At 43.4% G+C, this 10,981-nt stretch overlaps 1 protein-coding gene and 1 pseudogene across 2 annotated transcripts; one reads left to right on the top strand and one right to left on the bottom strand.

The window, feature by feature from the left end:
* Positions 1 to 364: 364 nt before the first annotated feature.
* LOC120656551 lies at positions 365 to 5,076 on the top strand (annotated as a pseudogene). The gene is made up of 6 exons (XR_005667948.1): positions 365 to 839; positions 2,560 to 2,723; positions 2,811 to 2,907; positions 3,019 to 3,153; positions 3,404 to 3,590; positions 3,710 to 5,076. The product of XR_005667948.1 is annotated as a probable metal-nicotianamine transporter YSL14 (transcript).
* Positions 5,077 to 5,407: 331 nt separating this feature from the next.
* LOC120656552 (replication protein A 32 kDa subunit B-like) lies at positions 5,408 to 9,776 on the bottom strand. The gene is made up of 10 exons (XM_039934672.1): positions 9,464 to 9,776; positions 9,238 to 9,348; positions 8,799 to 8,896; positions 8,678 to 8,719; positions 8,511 to 8,588; positions 7,987 to 8,065; positions 7,810 to 7,887; positions 7,651 to 7,736; positions 6,056 to 6,124; positions 5,408 to 5,850 (listed from the first exon to the last, which is right to left on the bottom strand). Exons 1-10 carry the CDS (start codon positions 9,599 to 9,601, stop codon positions 5,766 to 5,768), a joined length of 864 nt encoding a protein of 287 aa, XP_039790606.1. The 5' UTR covers positions 9,602 to 9,776; the 3' UTR covers positions 5,408 to 5,765.
* Positions 9,777 to 10,981: the final 1,205 nt, after the last annotated feature.

Consider the following 10,981-nt stretch of genomic DNA (forward strand, 5'->3'; position numbering starts at 1 on the left):
GTGAGAGGATCTGTGGGACCCCACCTGACAGTGAGAGGATCTGTGGGACCCAGCTGTCGGAGAGGGGAAAGAGAGGAACTGGTCAGGGGTAGGAAGGACATTTCGCGTGACCCTGCTGACTGTGCGCCAACGTGTTATGCCTCTGTGGCGTGCCACGTCAACCAAAGTGGTAAAAATATAGGAACTGCAACTACAGTAGTATTAAATATGTAAGAGTCATTTTAAGAGTGCTAAACAAGCGAGTGTCTCTCCTAATAGTGGTAAATATGTAAAAAAACCCGAAGTCTCCCAGCCCGGGCCCGTCCCTCCAAAAGGCAGCGGCACCGAGCACCAACCCGAGCAGCGCGAGCGAGCGGCCTAACAAATGGCGGCGCGCCCCACCACCGCGGCGGGAGGCGGGGGCGGGGCGGACGAGGAGGTGTCGGAGGCGGGCGCGTCCCCGGAGCTGCGGCACCGCCACGCGGGCAAGGGCGCGGGCGAGGCCGGGGGCAGCGAGGGGCTGGCGGGCGGCAATGGCGCCGCGGCGGGCGACGCGGCGTCGGTGGAGCGGGTGTTCGCGGACAAGGGGGTGCCGTCGTGGCGGGAGCAGCTCACGCTGCGGGCGTTCGTCGTCTCCGCGCTGCTCGCCGTCATGTTCAGCGTCATCGTCATGAAGCTCAACCTCACCACGGGGATCATCCCCTCGCTCAACGTCTCCGCGGGGCTGCTCGGCTTCTTCTTCGTCCGCATGTGGACCGCCGCCGCCGGGCGGATGGGCTTCCTGCGCCAGCCCTTCACGCGCCAGGAGAACACCGTCATCCAGACCTGCGTCGTCTCCGCCTACGGCATCGCGTTCAGCGGTCGGTAATTAACAAACCCCTCCTTCCCGGAATTAAAGCTTTGCTGGGACGACTTCGTGATTTCCTGTCGCTGCCGTTGTCTGCCTGATGGGGATCGGTCCAAGGACTTGTAGTAGCAGGCTGGCAGCGCTCTTGCTGCTGGCAGCGGTTGTTGCGTGCTCAACTTTCTATGAATCGCTCGTGTGTCGTTCGAATTGTTTGAACGAACAGTGGAGCAATCGCTTTGTTTTGTTTGTGCGTAGTGAATTCTGGATGTGGGAGTATGACGCAGATAGGGAGCCACAGGGGGGCACATAGCGCTTGTTGTAGTTGGTAAGCCTGAAACGTCAGAGAATCGATTGTTCTTTTGCCCCTGAGGAAAATACCAACCGATAGCTTTCAATATCGACGCAAAAGTAGAGTTCTCGAATCTCGACAAAGAGGAACGATTGGTATAGGACTGGACAACCAGCACAGGTAACGATTGGTAAAGGCCTCAAAAACTTGAAACCTTCTTCAGGTTGGACTTCTTGTTCAGTGTCACTGTTAGGTGGACTGAACGGTGAATATGTGGTCTCAGAGACGGATTGAGTGGTGAAGTGACTAGGACGAAATTGATGAAAATTCGTGGGTGGTTCATTTCCTGAATAAACAATGCATAGAAGTCAACAATATATTTTATTTTTTTTATGCTGATAATTAGGTGAGCAACTTGGGCCAAGAAATTGCCATTCGTATTCAGGACAAGCTGGAATGCATGAGCCTGCATCGGTTGATTACTCCCCTTAAAATAGATGCATGGTGCATACATTGCTTTTTCTTTTTCCTTTTTTGTTTGGCAAACATGGCACATGCATATGAAAGCATTGGTCGTCGAGCATAAACAACTATTATGATCTGCCGGCTTATTTGAGAACCATGTTAATTGGTACGTTCTATCATGTGGCAGCCACTAGTTTCGCTGCATACAATAATTTGAAATTTTGCAATGAAACCGTGCACATGTATAAGTTGGTCTATTATTTTTTTTTGAAAACTGTACAGCGGGGGAGGCCCCCACTGTGGTATTTTTATTAATAAAGATAAATAATGATAAAAACTGTACAAAACACGGGGATGATACAAACCCTAGGGAGTAAGAAACTTCACAAGTTACACATGGTAAGTTGGTAACTACTGTACAGTGCTGACCCAATTCAAAAAGTCTTCCCTACTACTTTCTTTTAGTCTGTGAGATTGTAACTTTGCCTCCTCAACGAAGTGAAAAGCCCAGGAGTTAATGGAGGGTCTGGCACCCTAAAAAATCAATGCATTCCTCTGTTTCCAGATATTCCAGCAAGCAGTATTAAAGAACTCCATGAAGAAACTATTGTTGTTTAATCCTTGAGCTGTCTTCATCAAGTTCAAATTCTGCTGGAATAAGAAGTTACTCTTATCAACAAGTTTAAATTCTGCATTTATCTTCCCTTGGAAGCTGCAAGTCTTCAACAAAGCTTCCAGGAAATTGAGTGATGAATGATTATTTGTGTTTTAAGTGGTCATAGGCTGATGAAATCATCTAATGCATGAGAGTGAGACAAGTGTCTTGTTTTGGTGCCTTATCTGTCCTAAGCAAATCATTTTATTTATTTATTTTTGGATCAGCTGACTTACATAACTGCATCAGCTTGTATCTTGCTATAAAACCCCCACACAAAAAAAATATGCAAACTGGCTTATAGCTTTTGTTCCAATTTATTAGGTGGCTTCGGCAGTTATCTATTTGGGATGAGTGATAAAATAGCTAAGCAAGCAACAGAGGCTAAAGATGCTAATAATATAAAGGATCCACACCTTGGCTGGATGATAGGGTTCTTATTCCTTGTCAGTTTCATTGGGTTATTGGCACTTGTGCCCCTAAGAAAAGTATGTCTTCGATTTTTTTCCTCCACTATATTCTAAGTTACTGTATGCAAGGAAGCTTCGTTTTCATCTGCTGAACTATTGTTTCAGATTATGATTGTTGACTACAAACTGACTATCCAAGCGGCACAGCCACTGCATATCTCATCAATGGTTTTCACACACCTGAGGGTGCCAAGCTTGCAAAGTATATCTATACAGTTCTGCTTTTGGCAACTTTCAGCTTGTGAAAAAAAAAGTTTTCACCAACTGGTTCATGTCGAGCAACTCCATTTACAATGACAATGATACATTTCAGGAAGCAAGTAAAGACACTGGGCAAGTACTTCGCGTTTAGCTTTTTCTGGGGCTTTTTTCAGTGGTTCTACACCGCAGGGGATGACTGTGGATTCAAAAATTTCCCAACGTTGGGTCTTGAAGCTTATAAACACAGGTGAGAACTGTGACAGATACAGTACCAGTGGTGCCTTTAATATGCCCAGCATCTGAAATAGCTTATACTTTATATATCTGGTAAAACCATGAGAGAGATTGCAGATCTTCTATGTCGTTTCTTGTTATGTTGCAAAGGGAAAATGGTGGTTATTTATGTCAAGCATCTGTAGCTCAGTATTTCGATTTGCCTAATTGTTAATACCAAGGTATTGATCTTCCATGCTGAACTTGGCTTATTGTTTTTTCAGGTTCTTCTTTGACTTCTCTCCTACATATGTTGGAGTTGGCATGATCTGCCCATACATTGTGAATGTGTCTGTTCTGTTGGGCGGTATCCTTTCATGGGGTGTAATGTGGCCTCTCATTGCCAAGAAGGGGAGTTGGTACCCAGCTGACGCCGGAGACTCAAGTCTACATGGACTGCAGGCTTACAGGGTAAACATTCATCTTCTTATAGCTGGTCCTCTTTTGCCAAAGCTATATCACTCAGTGTTGCCTTGACAGAACACCAGTTTTTTGACCAAGAAATGTCTGCTGGTTCCTTGCTACTGCAGGTTTTTATTTCCATTGCTTTGATTCTTGGGGATGGTTTATACAACTTCATTAAGGTGCTGATCCGCACAATTGCAGGCTTCATAACAATGATTCAGCAAAATTCAAAAAGCATGCTTCCCGTTTCAGACATTGGCAGCTCCATGTCCACTACTGAAGCTGTATCCTTCGACGAAGAACGTCGCACTGAGCTTTTCCTGAAAGATCAAATTCCCAAGTCAGTTGCATATGGAGGCTATGTCGCAGTTGCTGCTATATCGATTGGCACTCTTCCTCAGATCTTCCCGCAGCTCAAGTGGTACTACATTTTGGTTGCCTATGTGGTGGCGCCTGTGCTGGCCTTCTGCAACGCCTACGGAAGTGGCCTCACTGACTGGTCTCTCGCCTCCACCTACGGCAAGCTTGCCATCTTCGTGTTCGGCGCTTGGGCTGGCCTCGCTCACGGTGGTGTGCTCGTCGGGCTCGCCACGTGTGGCGTCATGATGAGCATCGTGTCCACGGCCTCAGACCTGATGCAGGACTTTAAGACCGGGTACCTGACACTCGCGTCGCCGAGGTCTATGTTCATCAGCCAGGTGATCGGAACCGGGATGGGGTGCGTCATCGCACCTTGTGTCTTCTGGCTGTTCTACAAGGCGTTCGGCGACATCGGCGAGAGCGGAACTGAGTACCCGGCGCCCTACGCCATCGTGTACCGCAACATGGCCATCCTCGGCGTGGATGGCTTCGGCTCGCTGCCGAAGAACTGCCTCACCCTCTGCTACATCTTCTTCGCGGTGGCGATCGCCATCAACCTGGTGAGGGACCTGGTCCCGCATAAGGTGTCGAGGTTCATCCCGCTGCCGATGGCGATGGCTATCCCCTTCTACATCGGGTCCTACTTCGCCATCGACATGTTCCTGGGCAGCGCGATCCTCTTCGTGTGGTCGCGGCTGAACAAGGCAAAGGCGGACGCGTTCGGGCCCGCGGTCGCCTCGGGGCTGATCTGCGGGGACAGGATCTGGACCCTGCCGCAGTCCATTCTGGCTCTGGCTAAGGTGAACCCCCCAATTTGCATGAAGTTTTTGTCGAGAGCAACCAATGCCAAGGTGGACAGCTTCCTCGGATTGTCGTGATTTTAGGGAGAGCAACGGCAAGCAGCACGCCTCGGGCCTGTAATTATCGGCACAAAATGTATTCCCGCACTGCTTTGTAGAAAAGAAAGAAATGTTTCAATGTGGAGTGCTCGCGTCTGGTTCCCGCAGTCTCCGCTGTCAAGAGGAAGAGCTTGTACTCCATGTCCCCTATGCTATGCCTTCTGAGCTCATTCATGACGTGATGTATTAACGTTTTTCTTCAAAAAAAAAAGATCCTTGTTTAGATGCTAAAAGTTTTGAGTGTAAAGTACCGTAGCACTTCCGTTTATATTGGATAATTATTGTCCCACCATAAGTTAACTAGACTCGAAAAAATCGTCTCGCAAATTATAATCAAACTGTGTAATTAGTTATTTTGTTTAGCTACATTTAATACTTCATGCATGTATTCAAAGATTCGATGTGACGGAAAATCTTATAGAGTTTTGGAATTTTGAGTACATTTAAACAAGGCCTAGGCTTATATATCACATATCAGGTCTCGATTGGAATGCCATGCTTTTGTACTTTCCCAACAAAACTTTTTGCAGGAATTATAGTTCTGGTATTGCATACAGCCTTGTATGACTTGGGAGAGGCATTCATGGTGGTTTCGTGGTTGCCCATAACACATAAAATGTGCCACGGCAGAGAAACAAAACACGGGTGATTTACACAGGATTACTAGAGTAGCAAACACAGCAGATGCCCTGAACTCCTGAAGGGAGACCTAGCCTACTCACAGGATTATTACTCCATACATAGATAATTAATTGCAATAAGGGAACTGTACTTAGCTACACAACTTAACCAAGCTATTAAGCTGTTGGTTCCCTTATGAATATATGCAGGATACGCGAGGCAATCCTGCAGAGTGCTTACACTTCCTTGCTTGGAACTGGCTCTACGCCTACACGGAGCCTGACAGAGGGCTGGAACATGATCAACCATTCAGGGCAGACTTGTAATGGAGGTCATCGATCGTGTTATAAATGTTGCCAGCGTCAATATGTTCTTGGAAGACCTTCCTGTCAACAATATGTGAAACAGAAGCAAGATCGTGTTGTAACTCGTGATGCCGAATAAAAACAAGACATATTTTAACCGGAGTATTACAGTTAAGGGTTTCCTAAGTAAAAGGCATCAGACAATTTAATGGTACATTTTGTCTGTGCCGTGATAATATAGAGCAAGCCGAATAAATGAACATACAGAGTATTATGGTGAAAGTACCTGACCATGTCCTCTGGTAGTTTAAGACGCTCTATGACATATGCCTCAGTTATCCCATCCTCCCTGTCTCTGCAGATGACATCAGTCTATTTCTCAACCAGTATGGCAGTACGTTCTAATTACTTTCTTGCATGCAGTAACAAAATTGCTTTTGAAATTGGTACTTGGACACCAGCGATATAAGAAGTATAAACATTCAAAAGTTACTGAATAACAAAATTTATGCAAGTCTCATTCAAATCCAGAACACAAAATTAGTCTCAGATGGTGTTCATCAAATTCAGTGTCCACCAAAATGAGAACTCAAATTTCCTAAAGAACTAAATTTGTTATCCTTTGTTTTTCTCATTATTTCCAGGTCAAACCGAGGACCTTTTAAAGCTCTGCAGGCCTGGCACCCATTCCATGTTTACAATACTATGAGGTTTGTGGGACTATGCTATTCTTGAAGATGAATCATGCATGTGACATTTGTTTTATTTCACCACTGTGCAATTTCATGTGGTAGCTTTGAATAAAAGCAGAGGAAAATCTATGTCTCCCAATTTTGCTTCCTGGATGTACAGTATCATCTATAATAAGTAATAAGCTCAACATTAGCTTGCAATAACACCCAAACATTGATTCGATGTACGGATGAAATCATAGGGCGTTCTATTAATTGATTACTTAGGTAATGAATTTTCTGGAACAAGAAGCAAACCAATTCATGGTAAATGAAGCGATTGTGGTGTATCTCATTAATAAACCATCTTAGTCTGGACAAAGTGATATGTGATCTTGGCTGGATAGTATGCAAGCCAGGATATGTAGTTTCAATAGAGATTAGAGAATAGGAAACGGAATGCAGCACCTATAAAAATAGAGAGACTTTTTAAAGGATATCATCTAATAGATTTTTTCCCAATTAATTAGCTGATCCGAAAGAAAAACATAAAGATGCCCTTTAGAGCCTCAGCCACATATTCCAACTTGCTAACCAAATTGGTGTCAGACAATCCAATGTGTACAATGTACATATATTCTTCAGCAAGTGAACAATCTCACAATTTTCCTAACTATATACCACTATCTATGAGAACCCAGGAATTTTTCTCAATATGTATTCCATAATGAACCATATATTGTTAGGGGAAACTTAATTTTCAGTCACATTGTTCATTGCCCATACGTGAAGGTCGACCTCTTAACATTTTTATCAAAAGAATCAAATAAGATGTGACTGACAAGGTAGATCATCACACAATTATGTAGCTTCCTTCTAGCAAATGCACCATATTTGTGATAGTTCACATGTTAAATAAATATCCAAGGCATTCAGCAGCACACCAGCAGCAATAGTGGTTTATCTAAAGAATCAAATAAGATGTGACTCAGGTAGGTCATCACACGATTATGTAGCTTTTCTAGCAAATGCACCGTATATGTGTGTTCATTGTTTCATACATGTAAAATTAAATATTCAAGGCATTCAGCAGCACACCAGCAGCAATAGTGGGCAGAATCACCAATGATTAATTTACATGACTGCTGGATCATGAAAAACACACAAGTTCACTTACATTACAGCACAGAATCAGCTAGAGTTCACTTACATAATTGCTGGGTCATGAAAAACATTCATGATCAAGCTGGATACATCATTTTCAGCAATATTTCCTAATCCCGGGAATGATGTAGCCTGAGGAAATAAAGATGAAACATCAGATTAGAACCAGCAGATATTTGTAAAATAGCACACTTAAAAAAAGTACCTGAATATTGGGGGGCCGAACTTGGTTAACATGTACAGGGGTTGCTGTACTAGAATTTATTTGGGGCGGCGACCGTGACTACGATAAGAATTAAGAAAAACATAAAATTCCGCCAAAGCTAGATAGTTTTTTGACAGTAATAAATTAAACTCCTAGAAGATGCAGGATCTTTAGTACCTTTGACCTGGTGAGTTCCAAATGCACATAAATGCAGTGCAGAAAGTGATGTGTTATATCATTGAAGTTTGTCACACGCCTGGAAAAAATCATATACGGTGAGATTACAAGAAGTGCAGCTGAAATAGCTTAACTGAGTTCACAAGGCAAGGTTAGCCTATCTCCTTAAAGTAAGGCCATTAGTGACCCTGAATTATCCAAAGAAATAATGTTATCAAATTTGCAGATATCATATGACAAACTTCCAGTATGATATAACGATACTCACAACATTAAATGTTCATTAAAACCGACATCAATAACCTAGACAGCTGGATGCAAGCTTAGTGCCAACAAAAGTTGTAATTTGCCACAGGACCAGCTTTTTGTTTAATGTCAAGTCGCTAACAAAAGCGAAATGGGATTTGGTACAGTAGCACAGTGAAAGAGATCAAATATTCTCTATCAAGACACTAACAGCAGACATCGGAAGTAAGCATCGCAAGTCATCATTATGCAAGGGAGACTAGTATAAAAAAGCTCACCGAACAGAGTAAGCTACCACATGGCGCTTTCCTTGAAAACCTTTCAAACCACCGTTGACAATGACATAGTTCCCATCACTTGTAAAACCAAAGCAAGGCAAAGTTATCAACTTTGCTGCATAGCAAACGTAATTATTTACGCATCACAATTAAGTAGCAATTCTTACTTGACATCAGCCATTTCCTTAGTGTCAGTAGACTCGTTTTCCCTTAGAAAAGGAATGCCAGTAAATTTATGGGACAATCCAAAAATCTGCTAAACATCAAAGACAATACAAAGCATCCTACCATCGATTCACATCTATCTTGCCGGTACCATCATCAAGAGTGAATGCAACATCTGTGACCCGCTCAATCTTACCCAGCATGCGTCCAACAAGCCTAACCTGCAATTCAGAGTAAATACAACAGTTAAAATGACTTTGATATTCACCGACTAACCGCTCAATGCAAAACCATCTGAACTAGATTTCACCCAAAAAAAAAGAATATTAATAAATATTTGAAATAAATCGCATAAGAGGGAAGCATTTCATTTGAACTGACCATAGGCTATGTCCAAAGGGGTTATTTTTCAACAGAACAATATCAGATACAAGGAGTCATTTTTTCTTTCATAATGGATCTACTAATGAGCTAACATTCCGCCGATCTAGGCACCTCAAGCATCCGAAGAAACGAGCTTTACAAGCCTACCGTGGACCGCTGAAAGAGGCAAAATCCATACCGTGGACACTTCGACGCCGTTGATGGCGAAATTGGACTTGTCGTCGCTGGCCTGCGCCGCGTCCATGATCTGCTTCACGGTGAGCGGCAGCAGCGTCTGCGCGTTCCGGCCCTGCCCACCGCAACCGACCGAGAGCGCCCACGACGGTGTCAGGGGACGGAGGCCCAAATCCAGCGGAGCCAAAACAAACGGGAGATTGGGCCGGGTTGCCCGGGTTAGGACCGACCTTGGAGACGCTGCCGCCGCCGCTGCTCTCCGGGACCGCGGTGGACTGCGAGGGCATGAATCCCCCACCGCCGAAGAGGGAGTTGGCGTTCGCGGCGCCACCGCCATCGCCGCCGTAGTGCCCGCCTCCGCCGTACATCGCGCGCCTAAAGCCCTAAACCCTAGGGCTTGCCGAGGAACGAAAGACGGGAGGGGGTTCAAGGGGAGAAAGGGGACGGGTGGTGAGGGCGGGAGGAACGGTTTGGTTGGGCTTTGACCTTTGGTTGGTTTCGATTCGAGGCTTCACGGAGAGGAGAGGGCTGCGGCCTGCCGGAGAAGCTGCCGCTGACCCTGCGAGGCGGGTCTTTTATATTTGAGTAAATTGCATCATCCTCCAACAACTTGTTAGGTGGATGCAAATTGATTCAATAATTTATAAAATACTTAATTTAATGCAATATTTTGACAATTAGGTGCAGATCGGTCCAACAACTTGTAAAATGCCCAAATTAATACAATAACTTGGCAAATAAGTGCATTTGCAGTCCAAACATTACACGGCAATGTAACTAACCCAAAGTCTCAATAAAGAGTATATTCATATTTAGACGTTGATACAAACTATTATTAACTTTTAGGAGCTTGGTACATATATTTTAATGCCTCATATATTTGTTAGAAAGGAAAATGAGCTAAATAAACAGAAACAAACATGACACATTGTTGAATACATGAGCAGAAGCGCAGAAAAAACCTAAGATTTCAGGGTCTCTCTTATCGAGTGATGCTAATGGTGTAATTCTAAAATTTATTTGCATTAGAACTAATAAAAAATTATACATAGTTGAAAAGCAACAACCGGATCACCATCAATAATTTCCATTTATAAAATCTAAGAATTATTGACGTTCCTCTACTTTGCTTAATATGTTGCTGTTATAATGGAGGTTAAATAATATATTATTTTTAATAAAATCATAATTAATTTATTTTGAGAATAAAATTATTATTGTCCATTGCCACACAAAAATCTACGGTCAAATAATACGTTCTGACGTGAATATACTTTTTATTGTGACTTGACGTTAGCATGTAATGTTTGAATTATGAATGCACCAATTTATCAAGTTATTACACTAAATTAAGTATTTTCTAAGTTGTTGGATCAATCTGCACCCAGCTATCAAATTATTGTACTAAAATGAGCACTTTACAAGTTGATTGATCAATTTGCATCTACTTGCCAAGTTGTTGTATGATGGGTGCAATTTACTCTTTACATTTTTATCATTATAATAAATGACACTCATCAGATTATCACTTTTAAAATGACATCTACAACTATACCAGCTGAGAGAAGTTTGAATTACATTTTTACCATATTTACTGATGTGGCACGCCACGCCAGTCCGACATATTGGCGCCCAGGACTAGGTGAAATGTCCTCCCTATCTCTAATCTGCTTCTCTCTCCGACAGTCGGGTCCCACATCTCCTCTCAGAGCTCGATGAACCCAATTGTCAGCTTCATCTTCCACCTC

This window comes from Panicum virgatum, chromosome 1N, assembly GCF_016808335.1.
Source record: "Panicum virgatum strain AP13 chromosome 1N, P.virgatum_v5, whole genome shotgun sequence".
Lineage (NCBI taxonomy): Eukaryota > Viridiplantae > Streptophyta > Magnoliopsida > Poales > Poaceae > Panicum > Panicum virgatum.

Excerpts from the sequence above, each read along its gene's own strand:
- LOC120656552 (XM_039934672.1), bottom strand. The coding sequence starts at position 9,601 with ATGTACGGCGGAGGCGGGCACTACGGCGGCGATGGCGGTGGCGCCGCG. Across the intron at positions 8,720-8,798 it reads AAGATAGATGTGAATCGATG|GGAAAACGAGTCTACTGACA; the intron begins GTAGGATGCTTT and ends TCCTTTTCTAAG. Across the intron at positions 8,066-8,510 it reads GTGGTAGCTTACTCTGTTCG|GCGTGTGACAAACTTCAATG; the intron begins GTGAGCTTTTTT and ends GATTTTTTCCAG.